A 21,674-nucleotide genomic window follows, 5' to 3' on the forward strand; every position below is an offset into this window, starting at 1 on the left:
GTCTCTTCTCTGCTGGTGCAAAGAAACTGGAAAGTCACTTTTCCAGCCACCTGAGGAACACTTGTCTGGTGTCTGACTGGTGCTTGGACTCTTCTGTAGCTGAAATATTGTATACATACGTATTTATTTTTTTCTTATTGGTCTGCCTCCCTCTTCTCTTTAACACTCATTATTGATCAGGGCTGAAATCACTCATTTTAGCTGCTTTGTTATTACCAGCAGTTTCCAAGTCCTACTCAATATTTATGATATTCMTAATTACAATCTCTGTGACCATCTTCAGCATCTCATCTACTTCTTCAAGTAATGTCTAGGTTTTTCAGTGATCTTCAGCTCTATAGGCATCTGTGTTTCTTTTTAAGAACTCGTGACCCTCTATACTTTTCTTCAAGTAATGGCAGTTTATCCCCAAAGATAACTTCTGATTTTATTAATAGCTCCTGCAGAGCAATGTGGGAAAAGATTCTTATCACGAGAGACGTGTCTGACAGACTGCAAACAGTCATGGATTACACCATCTTGGTTTCACATGCCATTTCTGCATGAGCTATAACTTCAGACTTGTTCTCACTCTATTCCTTCCTTTTCATATTTTCCAGAAGCTGTTTCTGGGTAAACTCTATCTTACAGAAGAGCTGCTCAGGTCAGAGCAGTCATGGCATGTCACGCTGATCAGGTCACCCTTGTTAATTGTGTCACGGATCTCAGGGTGAACAGGATAGAGACGAATTTTCTTGTATGGTTCGGTAGCAAATGCATTGGTACTAGTTGCAAACAATGCCTTTAATCCTCTCAAGACCTTCTAAAGAGGGTGCYACTTCCTTCAGAGGTTGTCCAAAAAAGCTTTAATAATTTGTTTGACATTCTGTTTCTTGCCTCACAGGATTATGTGGTAATGCACATAGGAGACTGTCCTCAAGTTCTCCAAAAYGAGTTAGCAGATCCTGGACATGTCTGGAAAAAATGTCTGAAGTAACCACTTTTTTTTGCTGAATTCTAACTTTTTTTTTTTTTTTAAACCATTTCTGTCCCTGAACTGTGGTTGCAACTTATGAAAAATCTAGGCAGGACAATCTTTCTCAGTCAATGCCTGAGATACAAAAGGCTTCATATTTCAGTAGGAAGGTGCCTTCTCTTGTAGAATATATCAGTCCCTGTGGCAGTTTGYGTGCCTCTTGCATTCCAAATCTGATTTTTTGAGATTTCTGCTATTTCCTGCAACTCTGTGCGGGATTGTGATACCTTCCATTCTCTTTTGATATCTGTGGCAAGAAGAAGGAAAACAGCAAATGTCCATCTCCTTTCTTTCATGTCCTTCATATTCTTCCTCTTCTGAACCCAGAGAATTGAGAAAATCCTTCTRTCATCTTTCTTTATATCTGCTTTTCCTTCCATTTGGAAGAAATTCTTACATAAAACAAAAAAAKCCACTCCTAGCACACACTTGTGATTGCATATCTTGAGAAGGTTACTGCACTTGAAATTTGGTCATTTGTTGTGCAATACTRCAGTCCCCAGGCTTGGAGAATATCTTGATAGATAGTTCAAAATTTATCTTGCTTTTTTCAGAGCCAATTTTTCCTGTTCACAGAATCATGGAATCATAGAATATCTGGCTTCTGGAGACCATCTAGTTCAGTCTCTCGGCTCAAGCAGGGTCAACTACAGCACATCGTCCAGGACCATGTCCAGTTGGGCTTGAATATCTCCAAGGATGGAGATTCTACAACTCCCTCGGCAACCTGTTCCAGTGCACAGCTTCACTCACACGAAAATAGAGTTTCTTCTGTTCAGGTGGAATTTTCTCAGTTTGTGGCAYTGCCTCTCATCTTGTCACTGGGCACCAATGAAAAGAGTCTGGACCTTTATTCTTTACTCTTTCATCAAGTATTTATTCTTATTGAATAAGATTCTTCTTGCTCCTTCTCTTCCCCGAGCTGAACAGTCACAGCTGACTCAGCTTCTCCTATGACAGTTCATTTAATCATCTTTCTGGCTCCATGCTGGGCTCTCTACATTATGTCTATGTCTTTCTCATCCTGAGRAGCCCAGAACTGGACTGAATATTCCAGTTGTGGCCTTACTGGTTCTGAGAACARGGGAGGGATAACCTTTCCTGAGCTTCTGGCAATGTTCTTCCAAACATAGCCTAGGATGCTGCTAGTTGCCTTTGCCAGGATGGCACATTGTTGGCTCAGCTTGATGACCAGGACCCCCTAGGTCCTTCTCTGCAAAGCTCCTACCTAGCTAGCTGGCCCTAGAACAAGAGAACGGGCAACTTCTCCATTTGTATCATGCTTGTATCATAGAGGGGTAGAATGATGCTTCTAAGTCTATTATTTTGGGTTTTCTAGAACATTTTAAAGTATGCGCTTGATATGGTCTTGGTACCCAGGTATCTGCCTTCACCCAGGTATACAAGAGCAGTTGCAGATGGTACATGTGATGTCCGTGAAAGAGCCAACAACTGAGCATCTTTGATGAAGGTCTTCACAACAGCTCATACCCCAGGTGTTCTGTCAGCAAGAGTGGGAAAATAGTCAGCTGCCACCTCTGTGCCGTAGTTTGCTCATCCCTCTGTGCCAACACAACTGTTTGGCTGTATGGTGAGCTGGATCAGGGAGCTGATCAGGCTGAAGTTTTTCTGGATCTTTTTTTTACCAGATTAATCTTCAGTCAAAGCAATTTYATTATCCTGATAACAATGAGGCTCTGCAAAAAGCTGACTTGCTGAAAGCAGAAGCTATGCAGAGGCATGAAGAACATCCAGACCAAGTGGGCATTCATATTTAGAATATGGCTAAACTGGAACTAAGATGCTTCAGCAATCACAGATTTTCTGCTATATTCAAACTACTACATTCTTAGAAAGTTGCTTGAAGAGTTTTGACATACCATTTCCATTTTTTTTTTTAATGATATAGCTTGGTTATTTCCTCCATCTGCCTCCACAGGCACCTAAATATTTCTATAGATCCTCCCGATTGCCTGTAGCTCTTCTCATGTAAACGGATCTGTGTTAGCTGGAATTTCAACTTAATGATAGAGGATCTTATGAAGTCTCCCATTGGAGATTCTTGAGAACTTTATTCTGGATTTTCTTCCTGATTAAAGAACCCGTACAGCATGTGCCTGAGTTTGAAGGATAGGGCAGCTCTAGATCTCTGAGTCGGAAAATCCATCCTGTAGTCATGAGATAGAGGATAAGGGATTCATTCCTGTCCCTGGTGAAATCAATGGGAGTTTAGCTATTGAGGCAGGTCAAATGTCAGTCTTGGTTCTTTGCTCTTTCCTAGGATTTTATCCTTTGTACTCTCACTATCAATGAATCTCTCTTCCTGTCTCCTTCCTGCAAGTTCTCATCTATCCTGATTTGAAGTCACCTCCATTAAGTGGATGTAACGCCAGCTCTTTGTTTTACTTGCAGAGAGGACACTCYATAAATCTAACGTTAGTCATGGCATCTGGCGAGAGATACCAAGGAAAGGTTGCTTTGACTCAGTGGTTATCTAACCGTATCAGCCCTTGAATTTGCTTTTCCTTTTGAAGAGATGAGATTCCCCTGCAGGAACTAGGGCTCATTTCATGTGAGCTGATGCAACCATACAGTCTGTTAAGGGCCTGTGCTGACATAACAGCTATACAGAGAGGCTGTACAGTGATCAGGAGCTTCTTCCCTTGGCAGTGTGCTTGGACCTGGGCTCCTGTGCTGACACTTCAGCCCTCTATCCAATATGAACATGAGAACGAGCAGAAATGGGAGAAGCTCTTGGAGAGCAGCATTATGTTACTCATACATGTTTTGTGAATGTTGCCTCAGTTTCCACCCTCTTCAGACCTTTCTTCTGAAGGATGGTATTCTGCTGCTGTATCCTTGTAACTATATGCACACACACAAACAGAGGCACGCYTCCATTCACAGATGGGCTGTCTGAATGGCTTTATCCCTGACTCACAGCATTTTGTCATTTTAGCATAAATGATTTTTAAAGTGAAACACATTCAGCCTGAGAATGGGACTCTTATTCTCAAAAATGGGCCGTGAGTATAAATCTAATCAGCTCCAAAGTCCATCAAGAGCACAGTGACCCACGGCCACCTGTGAATGTAGATAGGACCTGCAGGTGCTCAGATCCYCTGAGTGCTCTCGCCCTAGTGTGCTCCCTTTCCCCAAGCAAGCATGTCTAGAAAGGTCTCAGAGGCCTGCAGTGACAAGTTGTCTCTGTTCCCTGTTGTTGGAGGGGGAAAGAGCCCACTGCTGGGGCTGCACCTCACTGATGCAAGAACACGAGTGCTCAGAGTCTGATGGATACTCAGTCCTGTGAGGAGGCTCCTTCCACTGCTGTGTCACACAACACAGTGGGCCAAAGCCTGTTCTTGGGCTTTGAGGTCAACTAGCACAGCGCAGCTCATGTCCGCTTGACTAAACCTCCTAGTTGTGGAGGTCTCATCCATCCTGCACATTGGGAATTGTTTCCCTGGGCTCAGTCCCTAAATGCACCTGGGATTTCTTTGGCAGAGGGCTCTGGGCAAAGCAAGGATAATGTCAAGGCAGAACAATCCAGATGATGGGGATAGTGCTCCTGATGGACTTTGGAGCTGATTAGATTTATACTCAAGGCCCRTTTTTGAGGATAAGAGTCCCATTCTCAGGCTGAATGTGTTTCACTTTAAAAATCATTTATGCTAAAATGACAAAATGCTGTGAGTCAGGGATAAAGCCATTCAGACAGCCCATCTGTGAATGGAAGTGTGCCTCTGTGTGCATATAGTTATATGGATAAAAATGATAAAGTGTGCTTATGTTGATGACCATAAGCCCTCCATATAAGAAGTTTTGGGAGAGACTGAGAAGAACAGAAAGAGAAAAATGGGATGCTGGAGTACTATGGGCAAAAGTTCACCAAAACAACAGTTCTCAGTTAGTTTTATGAGTGCATTCATTTTAAGATCACCTTGCTTGGAAGTGAAGAAGCAAGGAGACGTTAAGGAAAGAGTTAGGATATGATGTTTGGAGGGATGTGTCAGAACAGTAGGTTGTGTTGTTTTACGGATGCTGATGCTAAAGAAGATGGAGTAGGGAATGTAAAATGACAGGGAGAATGCACGCCTGATATTTTGCTGGTAATTAGTATAATGCCAATTAGACATAAAGATTTTTTTTTCTTCTTCACTTGTGTAAATTATTGCTTGAAAATATGCCAACTAAAACCAAGATATTAAACGCTGAGGGGAATAGAGAGCTGTGCTCCTTGAGGATCTCTATATGAAATTACCCAGACTACAGGGATCTTGACAAAAACAAGGCTTATTATATCTGGAAAGAAAATGAATAAAAGCAAAAGAAATTGTGTATTCCATGTCTAGCGTCTTGCTGCTTATTAGCCACACAGAAAGGGGCACCCACAGAGATGCAGATAAAACACTGAGGGAAAGCAAATATCTTGCCTTTCCTGAAAACAATGCTACTGCAACAGTATTGTTGTCCTATCAGTTTCTCTTGCTWGACAGACCCCAAGCCCTTACAGTGTTCAGGCAGGTCTCCACCGCCCTTGGCAGGGTCAACCCTGCTCCCAAGACACATTTTGTTCCTTATAGCACTCCCAAGTCCTGTTTTCTTTCTTCATTCACCCACATCATAAGACTAAGGACTTGGCTTGTTCAGACTCTTGATCCCTGGACACATAAACCTCCTTAATGATGATTAAGGGCATCTTTCCGAGGGTCAGCTGCTGATCATAATCCTCTCAAATCACAGATCTTTCTTGCACTTTCTGTCTGTCCAGTTCCGCACTGCTTAGCACAGGTTTATCTCTGCTTCTCTCACAGCTACACATGTATCTTCTAGTGCTATGGAGTAYGAATAAGGAGCAGACTTGCTGTGTTTGTCTTCTCCTTTTTTACAAATAATCATAAAAAGTACCCTCTTGGACTGATTCTGGAAGTTTTTGTACATCTCTGGTGGACCATGAAATGAAAATCTTCTCCTGATCTTCCCGTTGTTCTCTTATTCTGGGCTTTGCGGGTCACAAAGCTGGTGAATTCCTGTTGCCATTCTGCCTCGAATGCAAACTGATGATGTATCCCTGTTGTCCTGAGAGGATGTTAGGTAGCAAGATTAATCTTAGCATTCCTTAAAGCATGTGTTATTCATTCTGTGCCTTTAGGACTGCCTCTGGCCGGCCTCCCTTGAGTGGTGCAAGCTTTATCATGTCTAACCTCCAGCACTCGGTAAACTGCAACACCCAGGGGCAGATGGAGATTGATACTCAATAGCTGAAGAGATTACCCTTGCTTTTCCCACCCCTTATGGAGGGAGAGTCCTCTCCTGCCATCCTAGTAAGATAAATAGGGCAGAGATATGGTTGTCTGCAGGGTCTGGGCTTTTTTCCCCTGGGTCTTCCCAAACAAAATATAACCAGGATGTATTTTTTCCCCTTCATAAACCTCTTCATTTTCAGAGACACACYGAAATTCTTCTATGTTTGCACAGAGTTCCACCTTTAGCAGACTACGTCAACACTGATACCTTCAATTTTTGCACAAAAAGATGAGCTCTCCTTAGCTGTGGCCACCAATGCYGTGAAATCTTCCACTGCCTCAGTGGGGAATCATGCCAGCAAGATGGCAAGTGGTTTAATTCAGAAATGTTAACCACCTGGGCTGATTACTTGGCATGTATTTTGGCTGCACTGCAGAAAGATTTGACCARTGCATATGCTATTCCTGCCATGTGCCAACCCCAAAATGTCTCTGCATTTAGCTTCCACTGTGGATTTTTGATGTCAGAGCCTGTGGGTGTTTGAAGAATGAATATTGTGCATTTTCATCTGGATTTACTGTATGACTATTTACTACAAGAGAAATGGATTGGGTATTTAGGACTACCCAACACGGGCTACCTAACTACCTAGCAGAGGCTCTCCTGTGTTGGCTGCTCTTGCTCTTCAGGAGACAGCTGGGCAATCAGATAACAGATACCCTCATTTGGGTGCCACATCATTCCTCCAAATTTCTTTGGGTGCCTTTTCAGGGAAGTGGCTTTGTGGACAGGTAAATACCCCCTACCTGCTCTTTTTCCACTCTCTCTTTCTTTTCCTCTGCCCATAGGCATTTGTGAAAATCTCCACCAACCAATTTGAGYCACATGCAGATGCTTGCTTTCGTGACAATATCCTTGGTTTAAGGCTCACACAACTGTAGTCTGTAGTGGTTTTCATATGCATTTAGTTTGGTGCCTATCACATATTCATTGCACGGTGCAGAAACTTTGCCAAAGATCTGGACTCTTGYCTCTCTGCCTCCTCGTTGAATGTATTATGATTCAGGCAATTAACACATTTTTTAAGGCAGAGCAGCCTGTAAACAAGTTAAAATGAGAGACTGTTCACTTTACCCTTAAACAACCCAAGAATTGCAAAGACTGGTGCAAAGAAAGCAAAGCAGATATAAAAATCTATCTGTCCTATCATTTCCTTTCAAAGTTTATTTGAGGGTTTGTCTTGATTCTCTTCCAGGGGCTCTTCCTTCTCCCCTGCATTGCTCCTCTGTAAGTGGTCTTGGCTTGCTTTGTTTCCAGTTCGCCTTGTTGAGACAAGCCCTTTTCATAAAGTTGTGATTTCTTTTGTCAATTAAACACCTCTGCAATTTCAAAGGCCTTGAACAGTGCTGTGCTGTGTGGCTACCAGCCCCCCTGCAAGAATAATTTCCCCCGCTTCATTGTCCTGCGAGTGAAAGATTATTAAATTGTTGATGGAGCTGAACAATGGTTTTGTTCAAAGGCAGACACGCGTAGGCCAGTTCTTTTCTCCTTGACACAAGAGCTTTAATACAGGCATACAATGAATGGCAGCCACCAAGGAGCAAGCACAGGCAGTGTTCATCAAAGCAAGCCGGTATCCTTAAGTCCCCATGCACACCAAGTGACGCACCTTCCTGTCCACCTATAGCCTGGGCATGTGGCTACCTGCTCACTGCAGGCCACCACAAGCCTGTAGGTGGGATCAGAAAACTGATCTGGCTGCAAATAATTTATTTTCAGTCAGTTCTAATGGCTTGATTCTTGGTCATATAATCATACTGACGTTAGAAGGATCTCAGAACTAGAAACAAAGGTGGAACAGGACCAAATAGTGGTCCACCTTCCACATAAGATAGGATCAAATAGTGATGATATCAACACTATTGATAAATTTTTTTGCATATCTTCAGCCTAGAATGTGTTGAGCACACATGAGCATCTCCCAGCCAGGCTCTGCCTTCAGAGCAGCTCCTGGAACTTGCAGTGAGGATCATTATATAGACTGCACAGCCTCAGGCTGCCTGACATTTTGTATTGTAAAGACTTATTTTCAATTGCTTATCATTTCAGCAGATTTCCAGCACTAAAGCTTRAATTTTCCATGCTGGATTTCCCTCAGGTTGATTTCTTTTTCTCTTTTTCTTGTTTTAGCAAAGGTGTTCCAGCTGTTTTTTTCTTGAGAACAAGACATGCTATCTCAGCCATGCTAACAAACTGGTTTTAAGAATTTCCTTTTAAGACCCATTAGCTTATCCACACTTTGGAACAGAGGTGTGGAATTTGGCACGGGAGCTGTCAGTATTGTTCGGGGGTTGTTTGCCCCCAAATGGCTGAGTTTCTCTTTGAGTGTGTGCCAGCACGGCTCCCTGTGTAGCTGTGCCCACACATCCTTGAAGCTTCCAAACAGCAAAATTTGTAAGGGCTGCACAGCCCTTATGCATCCTTGCCCTGCTTTGGAGACTTGGTGCAGGAGGTTGCTGCTGGTGCTGCTGCTTAATGGTCATCCCTCCTGGTGCAAGTTCCTTCCCCAGTRCTCTGAAGGCTGCCTGGGCTGGATGGTGTTTCCTGCTCTTGCTCCCAGACTGAGGTTGTGCAGTCCATCCAGAGCTGTCCGAGAGGGACCCACATCCTCCRACTCACAGCTCCACTGCATTGCACCATCAACCTGGCACCAGGGTGAGGACTGTCCCTCTTTGCTGTCCGGTGCCAGCACAAAGGGTTCCTTTATCTCCTCCTACCTTTTACTGCTCTTCCTAGGGCATGTTCTCCCTTCTCCTTCATCCCTGTCAAGCTGGCAGAGGCTGCCTCAAGCTCCAGTGCCCTCCCTGATTAGCTGATGCCAGGAAGCACAACTGCAGCTTTAATTAAATGATAAGGGCAGAGCCCCGGAAGTGGGGAGATAAGTGCAATGGTGTCTGCCACCACACTTGCCCAGGCTCTTTCTAATTAGCTTTGAGAAGCTCTAGCGAGGAAGATTAACTCTTGGAGGAAGGCTGAGGGAGCAGCGAGCTGCAGCAGATGGGGGGCACGGAGTCCAGCCTGAGGGACATGGGATCCACCTGGGTGCATGTGTGGGATGTGGCCTCCAGGGGATTACACCTACTTCTCCTGAGCCATGCGATGAGTGGCAGGATGCCTAACCATAGGGGCCRGGTCAGTGAGGATTAGACCTCTGCCTTCCACACGCTCACACGCAAAGCAAGGGATTAGCTCAGCTTCCTTGTGCAAGGAAGTGTTTGCTGCTTTAACACATCCTGCGTCTGGCAGCTGTAGGGAGGGAATACGCAAGGTGCAATTGTGTTAGGTATTTGGGTAGCAGGAATGTGCATGCAAGGCATGCATGAGCCCATGGGCTTCCTCTGCATGTTTACAGAGCCATCATTAGCCATTGCAGGAGAGGCCTGAGCACTCAAAAGCCAGAAATCTGCTCTGCTCAGACCTGCCTTCACTACACGGCGCGGCAGRGAAGAACTGCAACTGCTCCACTGCCTGGAGTGCTGCAGGTTATCCATCTGGAAACTTGTTCAAGACCTCGATTCACTCCAGAAAGTATTACTGGAGTTGCTAGCCATCTGGCCAACTGCCGGGTTGGATACTGCAAGAGCAAGCAATAAGATGGCTTAGTTATTCTGTGGTTTAGTTCGGTGCTTGCATGCCTCAGTCTTGTCTGGTGGTTATTCGTCCAGAGAATCACAGAATAGTTGAGGTTGGAAGGGATCCCTGGAGATGACCTGGTTGACTCCTTGTGCATAGGCAAGGTCAGCTACAGCAGGTTACTGAATGTCTGTTGCTGCTTGTAGGTATCACAGAAAGCTCTTGGCTGGCCAGAAGACAGATCTGTTTGGCTATTAGAGGAACTGGGATTCATTCTAGAGCTAGATTTGCTCCTATATTTTATATAACGTGGCTGAGGAAGATGGCCCAGTAATGTTATCTGTTTCTGTTTTCAACCATTTGAAGTTCTGGCAGAGTGCAGGGAAACCATTTTCCATGCTTGACATCAGCCACTTAAAAATTTTTTGAAAAGTTTCAGCGAAAGCTGCCCAAACATTTCACTTATTTTCACTTCCAAAAGGAGGCAAAGTAATTTTTTATTTTGCTTGATAGTAAAGGGAATCCCCATAGTTCATCCCTGCACTTTGGCCATGCAGTTTCCTGCAGTCTCTTGCCTCATTCATTGTATGTTCTTCAGCTTCTGCAGCACGTGGGATGGAAGTCTCACCCTTCCATCAGAAGAGTCTGATACATCCGCAGGTGATTCTGTGTTCTTCCCAAAAGGCTCAAAAGACTCTAGGGAAAAACATTGTCCATGGAAATTCCTGTCAGCATCATAAGACAGACTTCCSTGAGGAGAATTAAGACTGTGTGGACAACCCTAATTTTGGAATTTCCTAACCTTTGAACCCTGTAATCTTATTCAGGGAGACTCTAAAGTAAATTATTCTGTGATTTAATGTAATAACTCTGTTATGGACTCTTTATAGTCCAGTGAATGTTGGAGGTCCCTTTTGCCCACTGAGATTATTYGGGCAACACTGAGATTAGAATTTGTCACAGAGGATGGAATTTGTTTGGGTACTGTGAGGATTGCAGTGAATTTGGGTGGCTGAGGGTACTTTTGGGAGTCCTCTGGATGAAACAGGCTTCGATCAAACTGTTTGAACTGCCTGTGTGGGCGCCACAGGAGCACAGTTGGGCTCCAGAGCCTGTCACCTGGGTGCTCTTGTCACTGGCACATGGTGCACATCACCTCCCGTTGCTGCAGTAGTGTTGCTGGAGGATTCCTACGCTTCTCACTGGATGAACGGCTGTGACACTGCATGCTTAACAACAGTGGAGAAAAGGTGGTCCCTCCAGCTTCAGCTACCATGAGTGAGAGAAGAATATGCCCTCTGGGAACTCCAGGCTCAGGTCTTCAGTGCCAAGGCGTGCTGAAGGCCGTGACAAAGTAGTTTAGTGTTACTCTACCTGTGCTGGCAAGATCGAGGCTGGTGGGTGCATCTGTCTGCATTAATTACATTCTGATTCTGCTGTGATACCCTTGGCAGGATCTGGGAAGTCATTTGCTTTCAGTGCTGCAGTTAGTATATGCTGTTGTAGTATACTCCAGAGGCTACTGCTTGATCCTTGTGTGCATCCGGGGGCTGACAGGCCATTAACTTCGGAGAAAACTGTTTGTACTGGTGTTTAGATACTGTTGTTCAGCATTAGGGGAGAGCTGTGAAGTGCTATAGGGGTCTGTAGGAGCTGGACGTGTGTGTTATATCTGTTGACTTTGGTGCCTAGGAGAAATCCATCTGTGGGCTGACATCAGTGCTGGCGCTGAGGATCTTTCTCAGTATTTGTTGTATTAGCTGGTGTTGCTCTTTGCTGCCCTGGAAGCTGTAGGTGTGGAGTTGAACCGCAGTAACCACCTTTATGGGCATTGTAGGGTCGGTCTCAAACACCAGMAGCCATCTGTCTGTGTGCTGTCGCGATGGTGTTAAGTTTGGAAAGCCATCTGTCTGGGTGTTGTAGTGCTAGAATTGGTCCCCAAAGCCGTCTGCCTGGGTGTTGTAGTGCTAGGAGTGGTCCTGCAAACCGTCTGCCTGGGTGTTTTAGGGACAGCGATAGCTCAGTCTAGGGAAAGTAGGGATGGCATGGGAGCTCTCCAGTTGTGTGTTCGGCTTTTGAGAATTCGCTGCTCATTGATCTCCAAAGCATCACTGTGGAAATGGGCATCAGTCCAGCAGCCTTTCCCAAGGGCTGGAAAGAGGTGGTGTTGTGCTTCTGCTCTTCTGGAGTAAAGTGCTCTGGTCTGGCATAAAACGGGTGGAAATGGGGGACCTGAAAGAGGATGGACTGGGGAGCTGAAGAAGCAATCTGATTGCCCTCACCCCTGCAAGGTCAGGAGGGCAGGCTGTCCCTGTTAGCAGCAAAGCACAGGCCAGGCCTCCTTTATACGGGAGGTGTGGAGCAGGCGAGAAGAAGCGAGATAAGCCTTGAAGGAGGATCGGGAGTCTGGACTTGGCGGGAGAGGTCACGGCTCCACAGCTGCCCGCCGCACAGCTCCCCTTCACGCTAGCCCTTTCAAAGGGAGGACGTGCTGGCTGACAGCCTCTGAACACAGCAGAGGAGGCCCAGGCRAGGCGGCCGACCCGCTGCCCCGAGGGGACCGGCTCTGGAGCATCTCCAGCTATCGGGGTGTGGGGATTCTCTCAGGAGCTGGGCATGGGGATGGGAAGCTGCTGTGGTGGAAAGGCGCCGAGCGGCGTGATGATGGGGAGCAATGAAGGGTGTCAAGGGATGGGATAGTGGTAGGGACTTGTGCTTCTTATGGGAAGAAATGCAGAGCGGCGGGACTYGTGGTATAAGAAAAGAGGATCTTGGGGTACCCTAGCGAAATAGCTGCACTGTGTGGGAGCAATGGAGAGGGAACAGACCATGGAATAGCGATGCCTGGAGGAAACAGCACCACAGGGGGGTGGTATCTGGAGGGAACAGAGCTGTAAAACATGGTACCTGGAGGAAATGGCACCATTAGAGCAGCAGTGCCTGGAGGGAGAAGAGCTGTAGGGAGGCAATACCTGGAGGGAGAAGATGGTACCTGGAGGACGTGGCACCGTAGGGGAGCAGTACCTGTAGGCAACGGCGCCGCGGGGGAACGGGGCTTCTCGGGAGCAGCGCTGCGGGGAACAGTGCCTGGAGAGAGCAGCGCCGCGGGAGAGCGCTACCTTTGGTASCAGCGCGGCGGGGGAGACTACCTGTAGGAAACGGCGCTGTAGGGGAAGGGTGCGTGCGCTGTAGGTGAGTGGTACCTGTAGAGAASAGCGGCGCGGGAGAAAGGGACCTGTGGGGAAGAGCGCTGTGAGGGAAKGGTACCCATAGGTAATAGCACTGTGGGGAGTGATGGCACAGAAGARCGGTCGCGGTGAGCTGGGATGGAGWATGGGCATGGTGCCTACTGCAAGGAGTAGGAAAGCATCTAGGAAAGCAGGTGCTGGAAGGAGCAACACGAGGGAGGAGCAAGTCTCCCTACATGAATCTGGTAGGGGTGGGTGAGGAGGCCAGCGCTGCTGTGATGTGGTGCCATGGAGGATGGCTGCCGTAAGGGACATCCCAGGAGTGGTGCCTCATGTCTGCAGAGCCCAGAGGGTCTGTGTAGGAGGAGCCATGTTCCCAGTGGCTGAATCAGGGAGCACAGGAGATGAAGCTAGAAAAGTTGCATCTTGCCTTGGTCTAAAGACAGACATACTGAAAAATGTCTGGTTCTACCCCAACCCTCAGTTTGAAGGGTCTTGTTCTACCCTYCTATCTTCTGACCATGCTTTCTGGATGAGGTGAAGTGCTATCAGGCTTGAACATGGAAAGGTGGTTGGAGTTAGTGTGTTCTCTGTGCTGTCAGATAAGGAGGACCTTTCTGATCTAACGCTTCAGGAATGGCATCCTGCTTTGCCCCTCTGCTGCTCCCCCTACACTATCGCACTCCACATTTTTTCCCTATCCCTGTGCTGCTCCCTCCTTGCATGCTTCTTGCATGGCCTTCTCGGTCTCTTCTGTGCTTCTCTCAAAATGCTGTGCCGTGCTCCAGTGTGTCACATTCCCACAGTCCCACCACCTTCCCTCRTTCCTTCTCTCCCAGACTTGCTCACCTGAAAGACCTGTCCCAATGTGCTGCATCATCCCTGCTCATCCACACTGTGTATCCCAGTGCTAACGTGTGGAGCAAAATACASGGGGAAATCAAACCAGACTTGGGCATCACAGCAAAGACGCAGTGCAAACTGGCTCTCTGCTGCGCYTGAAGCTTGCAGTGGATGAGCAAATCTCTGCACATCCCAATCAGGAGACAGAAGTGCCTGCTGAATGATATTGTCTCCTTTCCTTCACAATCTGAAGGTACTCAAGTGCCTTGTTGAGATCGCCCACTTAGAGCAGTAATCCTGCTGGAGCAGCCCTTGCAAGTGGCTGCAGCAGGATGTGTTCCAGCCCTGCGCAGTGTTATAGACATTGAAATAATTAGCAGCAGCACCAGTATCTTCCTCTTCCCAAAGGAGACAGCCGTGCACATCCTCTTTCACAAAGGGAAGAGGTGCCTTGGATCTCAGGAGAATACCTCTCCAGCATTGATGATAGAGCTGTAACTCAAGAAAGCTCCCCCTCCTCCAGCCAGAAGAGGCATCCAGAAAGCATCTCTGAATGTATCTCTGTGCAAAACCCCAACAGTGTCCCTTTTTCATCTGAAAAATTCAGAGGGTTGTGACTTTTACTACCCTCAGACTCATTCCTATGCAACGTGCTGAGGCCATGCAGCCCTGAGGCAGCTAACAAGGGGATGCCAGAGAACTGAAAAAAAAACAGAAAGGGACGATCCAGAGGACTGTAAGCCATGGGGATTGTGAATGCCTGGAGAACTATGCATCCTTCCTGGCTGTGAACTGTAGTATTTTGGCATGGAAATATTGACGACAGGATGATCTGACCCTCCAAAGGAGTGCAAAGAGCAGGCAAAGCTCTGGAACCCTGCMTTGGCAATTGCTTCACATGACCAGAACAGCATGGAGGAAAGAGGTGCTAAGGAGGTCACTGCTATCCTCACTTGGGGATATCATGAATCTTGTCGCAGCTTCAGCATCTCTCTGGAGAAAGACAGACTTAAGGACTGGTGCACTGACCTCTCAGGAGTGAAAGACAGGACAGTCATGCAGTGAGAGTCTTGAAATCCAGATGCTTCATCATGCCCACAGAGCAGGGCTCTTTGTGTGCGCGGTGCTCAGGGATGTGAGTCCAGCCTCTTTCAGAAATGGCTATAGGCTGATGGGTCTCATTGCTTTGCCCCTCTGATCTGTGTTCAACATATGTTTCTGATTTCCAAGGAAATGTTCCTYAGATTCCAGGCATCATTTCTGCTCCACCACAAATTTCAGAGTCACAAAAACAGGTTGAAGAAGGATGCGGAATCCCAAGAACATGTTACAAAGACTAAATACCTAAATTCCTAGGCAAAGCTTGGGCTCTATGTCCTTGCCTCTTCTAGGGGGCATCACAGGGGCACTCGTGATGCAGAATCAGCATTTTGTAAGCAATACATAAATGTTTACCCCAGTGTTTTACCCATAAATGTTTACCCCAAAAGAACAAATTAGGGATGTCTATGCTGACACATCCAGCTCTCTGGCCCACTGGTATGTGCTGAGRATTAGGCCGAAGGGTCGTGCTTGTTCTAAATCACAGCTATTCAGAAGTTATGCCCCGTCCCATTCCTGGGCTCTTAAAGCTGAGCTGATTGTGCTCACGGCACATAATACGCTCCTTTAGCCGGAGAGGTTCAATGCCAGCCTCTCACTGCAAGGGAAGGGACAACACTGGAAAAAGACTTTTGTGCCAGAAACAGACAAAGGAAAAACTAGAATAAAAGACCCTGAACACTGAGTTCTTGCTTGATCCTGTGATTTCTAAACTGCTGCTGAGGCAAGAAAATGACTATAACTTTGTTCACTGGCGAGATAGCTTTTATGTTAGCCCTGCCTCCATGTGCTCAGCAAAGCACCTTCCGTCAGAGCAAGAAACTGTGGAATTAGCCACTCCCCAGCCTGCGAGTGCCAAAGCCCTCCTGGAAGTGAAAATGATGATGAATCCTCCCATTTGCCCTGAAGGAAAGCAGATGAACGGGAGATAGAGATACTACTTCTCCAACAGAAGAAGTGAAAGAAAACAACAAGCCCTCAAACTGACCAAGCCAGCATCAGGGGGATCATCTAGGGATCTGGAAGATCATCTAGGACATGGATTCCAGACTCTGCTTTGACTTGCACAGAATAGAGTTGAAAACTGAGCTGCACTGCATCTCATTTTGTGTCTTGYTTTCTATCTGAATCCAAGAAAAAAATATGAGACAACTTTGCATGTGTTCAGGCAATAGAGCAGTTGTTCTGTGAGCAGCCCTGAGAATGATCCCAAAGACCTGCCCTGCCAAGCTATGATCTCACACTGGCACATGTGGGCACCTTGTTATCTGCAATGCTTGAGCTCCTGCTTCTCTGTGCCTTGGATGTTGGCATGGCTTTCCCAAAAGCATAAGTTGGTTTGTGTGTGCCTGTCTATGGTGCTGGGTCACTCACATAGGCAAAGTAGCCCACGTTCATGTGGAACTGCCTCTGTGGGCAAGCACCTTGCTGTGTGATGCATGGAGCCCACGCCTCTGCATATGGGCACTTGGTGCTACATGAGCTAGGCAGCCTCAAGATCAACTTCAAGTTCCAGTACATCAGAGACTTCATCATAGATAAAGAGTAGAAGTCAGGAAACAGAAATAGAGTCCTCTGAGAACTGGTGGGCTCCAGAGAGGCAAGATAATGCAAAAGAAGCTATCAACTGATTGGCAGTGGTGGCCAAGCAGCCTCAAGAAGGCTAGATCAGGGCCAGGAGAGACCTGGGGACTCCTAAAGGCATGGGGTACCAGAAGAACATTGTGGGTCTCAGTGTAATGTAAAGGGAGGGCAGGCAGAGGTTGAAGGGGCCAGGTTTGTAGGGCGGATGGGGACACTGCGGGTTGTACAATGATGTGACCCTGTCATCCTTTTTCTGCTCCTCATTAGAGTCCCCTGAGCGGAGCAGGCTGTGAAGGGGTCTGCACTGAGGTATGTCCTTATGGCTTCCACGAGGATACCACAGCTTATGTGTGTGCCAGGGGATGGGACATTGGAGGAGGCTCCCAGCATGGTGAGCAGAGTGGGTGCCACAGACTCTGCAGTAACCAGGGTGAAAAGCTGGGGTGCCTCAGTGCCCAGAGAAGCTGAGAATTTGGAATACAGTCACTGGGGGTTGCKTTATGACGCGATTTGTTCTAGCACACTGGTTCATTGCTAACTTTTCCCCTTTCTTCATCCTTTCCATGAAGGATGGAAGGATTCCTTTCCATCCTGCCCATCCTTTCAGCTCTCCCTTCTGATCTATGTCAACCATGCCTAGCATTGTTTGAAGCTGTATCCTGCAGAGATCTTTCTCGCATCCTCATGAGGTTAACTGTTATGAAAGTTATGCCACAGATAGCTGGGGCCTAAAGCTGTGAACTGGGGCAGGAGGGACCTACAGACAAGGGCAGGACCCCAGCATAGTGTGAATGACTGCACTTTGCCTCTCCTCAGGAATGAAGGACTGACACCTCATCTGTTGGCTTTGGGAGGCTGAGACTACGCTTGCTAGTGTGTATCTGGTGGGAAGGGATAAATGTGGGGTCATGCTCTGAGCTGACAGGCCGGTTTGCACCATGTGAAGACAAAGAGACTGGTCTCAGCAGAGTACCTCAAATAGTTTGTGCGTGATCCAGCAGTTAAGCATGGTTGTGAGATGTCCCAACTCTGCAGTTGTGAAAGGCTTGAGTATGTTGCAGGTCCTGTGCTAGCCTCATAGGTCTCCACCTATAAGATCCTTGGAGCACTTGAGTATGTCCCTCTGTTAGTTTCTAGGTCTCTTTGGAGAGTCTGCAGTGTAGTGGACTGAGATCCTGAATGGAGAGATGTAGGGACTATCCTGATGGTACACTGAGTGCTCCTATATGCTGAGAACTTCTGAAAGTCTTTTGGGAAGAAACAGGATGAATTTAAACACGCAGACAGCTGAGGGATACCTCATTCCACTGCCATGCATTCCTTGGGAGGAGGCACCATGGAGCTGAAATCAGGACAGCCTGACTGGCACAGAAAGGACTCCCTCATTGGGAGGAATTCTGGGGCCTGACTCAATGTAGTTTCTGTGCTTCACTTTTGGTTTCTGCAGTAAGTGTGCAAGTAGTCCCTGGCCCTGCAGTGGCTTTTAATAAGAAGGGAGGTTTTCAATTGAGAGCCTCAGGGTGGACCAAAACCATGAGAAATACGCCCTTCATCCCAGCATCACAGCAGGCTCGATCTGCCTCCATGTACATGGCTGTGGGCAATGACATGTCCCAGGTGGTGGCAGTGGGCTGGGCTRTGGCTCAAGCAGTGGTTAGATGGAAGCAATAGGTGTGTGGTGGGTGTGACATGGCTAAGAAAGCTCCTTCACTGGACACAAGAGAGCAGGTGGCACATGTGACAGTCTGGGCAAGGGGTTCTCTTGGGTATGCGATGCCTGTTGGAAGGACACTCACTTGTGCTTGGCTAGTTTGGGTCCCTGGAGACCTGGGACAGATATTGGCTGTTTAAAGAACATGTAGCTGAGGCTCAGAAAGGCCTCACAATATCCAGGTTGAGAGAGGCCAGTGCCTGTAGAGAGCAGGGCTGTGATCAGAATGGGAAGTAAGTGGTAGCCAGAGTTCCCTGGCTATGTCAGAAGCAAGAGTAACTGATGCACAGGGATATCTTGCTCTCTCAGGGATAGGTATTTGGTGCATAGAGAAACTTGGGCATTTCTGAGACAGGGATTCATAGGTTTCAAATATGCCCAACTACACTGAGAGTAAAAACGATTTTGCCACTGTGTTCTGGTATGTCAGGCTCTGCATGAGACCAGCTGATGTCTCAGGACTTCTGTCTGGGCTTGGGGAAGGACAGCTCCTGATAATGCATGCTTGTGCCACAGGCTTGCACGTGGCCTGGGATGCCTGATGGTGAGCAGGGTAGGACTGTCCAAGGATGACCAGGAAGGCATGAGCTAGGACATGGCTGATATTAGAGAGAGCTAGCTGTGTTCTGGACTTATGCTTGGCTTTTTTTTTTTTTCCCTAGAATACAGAAATATAAATGGTTGGGGAATTCTGGCAGTATATAGGCAGAGAGTATCTTGACACTCAGGATATCTGGCTATACCTCAGGGCAGTGAAGGGTCTGGCTGCCTGGGAAAGGGAATGGCTGTTCCCTAAGGACTCCAGCCTTTGCACTGCAAAGCTTTCACTGCTAACCCAGATGTGCCTCGGTCAAGGTGATGCCCAGAGCCTAGGAAGGCCTGGAGGTGCCCATGGTTGCGGGATGACCAGTCCTGTGGCAGCCTATTTCCTGCTGCACAAGGCCGTGAAATTCCCATTGGGTAGACCTCCTCATCAAAGGAGGTGGAGTCAATGAGCTCTATGTCATGTTGTGCCTCCTCAGTTCTTCACCCAATGCAGGGAAGTGCTTATCCAGAGAGAGCTGGAGCTGTAACCTTGGAGAGGAAGCAGCAGATCTCAGGGCTCTGTGTTCTCTTCCCAGTTCTTCTCCATTCCCCAGGTGGTCATTGGTCTGGCCGCGTCCCAGGCACCCCTTCCTTCCACTGGCAGAGTGTGCTGGTACAAGAGAGCTCATCCCAGCTCTGCTGTTCATCCTCTTTGTTCACTRTTTCTCAGTGGGCAATAGCTGTGAGCTCCCAGGAGAACAGAGATCCTGCTCTAGTCTGGGAGACTGATGTCCTCTATCATCTTGCGGACAGGTCCCCGGGCTGACGAGGGCTCGTTGTGCACCTTCCCAGGGAGGTCATATAGAAAGAACACTATCCAAGAATGTCATTTGTCCCACCTTGCGGAGTCGGGGCAGCACAGTGCCCCTGGCTCACTCCAGCTTCTCATCCCGACGCTGTGGGGCCGGTGCGTGTGTAATGATGCTCTCGCTTGCTTCTCTACAGATCTCCGGCCTCTGCCTGATGTAGCCATGACTGGGACCTGTACCCGGGAATGCACAGAGTTCGGCCACTCCGACACCTGCTGGATGCCTGGCCAATCCTCCCCCAATCGCAGGCCCAAGAACGCCCTCAAACTCTCCACTTTTGTGCCTTACCAAGATAGAGGGAGTCAAGAGCAAGTCGGGAATGGCAGCCCCAGACTCTCAGAAGAGCGCAGCACCAAAATGGCCAACCTCCGCCTGCTCCCCACGTACAGTGCCTTCTCCAATAGTAGCCATGAGCCCTGCAAGGACTCTCCCATGGAGGAAATTCCTCTCACCCAGACCTCGGACTTCCAGCCAGCCACTACCCCCTCGTCCCAAACCACCAAGAGGGAGATATACCTGTGAGGCTGGGCCTGAGGGGCAGGGAGCAGACGTGCTTCTGAGGCCAGTGTCCAGAGGAACATTTTAAACTTTAATGCTTTATTGCTCCTGCAGCTGGTTCTCCAGGTTGTGGGCGAGATGCCCCAGGGGCTCTGAGGACAGCAGGGCAGGGCAAGGCAGGGATGAAAGGAGCGCCTTTTTAACCCAATGTTTTCTGGGCCGGGGTGGGTGGGTGGGAAGGATTAACACATCCAAAACCTAAGGAATTTCCAAGCACTTGAGGGTGCATGTCTCTGAACTGCTGCGTTGGGGAGGGCCGGGCAGGCTCCTAGTGCAGAGGGCATGGCTGGGGAGAAGGGCTTGCTTACCAAAGGTCCATGCAAAGCTGGTGGAGTTCCTGGGGTGTAGGACAAGATGTGTCTCTGCACACAGGGAGTGAGCTGCCTGTCTCTTTACTGTAGACTCCTGTAAATATGAATCTTAGGAATGACATTCAAGTCCTGCCTGATTGAAACTTTTATTGTCCTTGCAACAAAAGACATTTAAACAAAAAAAACAAACCACAGGGAGCAAGTTCCAGCTTTGAATGGTTTGCTGCGTGGAAGAGCCCATGGGAGCACAGCTTCCAGCCTGCACTCATGTTCTATATTGTAAATAGAGATGTGACCAGTCCCTGAAACAGCAGCTGGGTAGCTGGAGAGGAGAGGCAGTGTCCTAGTGGGACTGTAGGGACTTTACTTTTTTTCAACCTGGATCTCTTTCTGAACGTTGTCACTGTGCCCACAAGCTGCAGGGTCCCTAGGGACTGCCCAGTGCCATAGGCGGGTTCTGCATTGGGGGGGTTCCCTTTTGACTCTGTGCCCAACGGGTGGAGGAGGGATGGGGAGGCCCCCCTTCAAGGGTTCGGCTCGGTCCATAGAAGCCCTCAGTCCAACTGCTGGCAAGGAGGTCATCATTGGCTGTGGCGTCTCAGCCCATCGCCTTGTGCCTCCTCCGGGGCAGGGGATGCCCATGAGGCCGGCTGTGCCATGCCTTCGACCTTYGTCCTGTCCGCCTGTAAGCCACCATTGCCTTTGTGAGGAGGAGCTTTGTCTCAGGGTCACATTGGGGGCCGCTAAGCCCCTGTCTGCTGGAGTCCCGCTGCCCTTAGGCCACAGGCCCACTCTCAAGGGCTCCAGCTTTCTCTTCCATTGTCCAAGGTCGACCAGTCTTGCCAGGCTGGTCCCCTGTTGCCCTTCCTATGGCGCTGCCCTGCCAGGTGCCAACACTCTCGGCTTCCTTGCAGGGTACCAAACCAGGGTGACGCAGCACATGCAGAGGGGATGGTGCCCCCACGTGTCTCCAGAGAAACCCACCTCGTCCCCCGAGGTGTGAGTCCAAGGAGAAAGCCTGGAGATGCCTGAGCGCTTTCCTGAGCCCCTCTTCTCCCTTGGCTGCCTGAGAGCTGAGTTGGCCCCGGG

At 48.1% G+C, this 21,674-nt stretch overlaps 1 protein-coding gene across 1 annotated transcript in view; it reads left to right on the forward strand.

Annotated features, from left to right (window-relative positions):
- PCDH1 (protocadherin 1) overlaps positions 1-16,920 on the forward strand; it is a 42,466-nt gene extending 25,546 nt beyond the window's left edge. Inside the window, exon 4 of the mRNA XM_026044492.1 lies at positions 16,879-16,920. Coding sequence (XP_025900277.1) covers positions 16,879-16,904 — 26 coding nt within the window. The 3' untranslated portion in view covers positions 16,905-16,920. The remainder of the gene's footprint in view (positions 1-16,878) is intronic.
- Positions 16,921-21,674: the final 4,754 nt, after the last annotated feature.

Source organism: Nothoprocta perdicaria, unplaced genomic scaffold (genome assembly GCF_003342845.1).
Source record: "Nothoprocta perdicaria isolate Ctin4 unplaced genomic scaffold, notPer1 scaffold_369, whole genome shotgun sequence".
Taxonomy (NCBI): domain Eukaryota; kingdom Metazoa; phylum Chordata; class Aves; order Tinamiformes; family Tinamidae; genus Nothoprocta; species Nothoprocta perdicaria.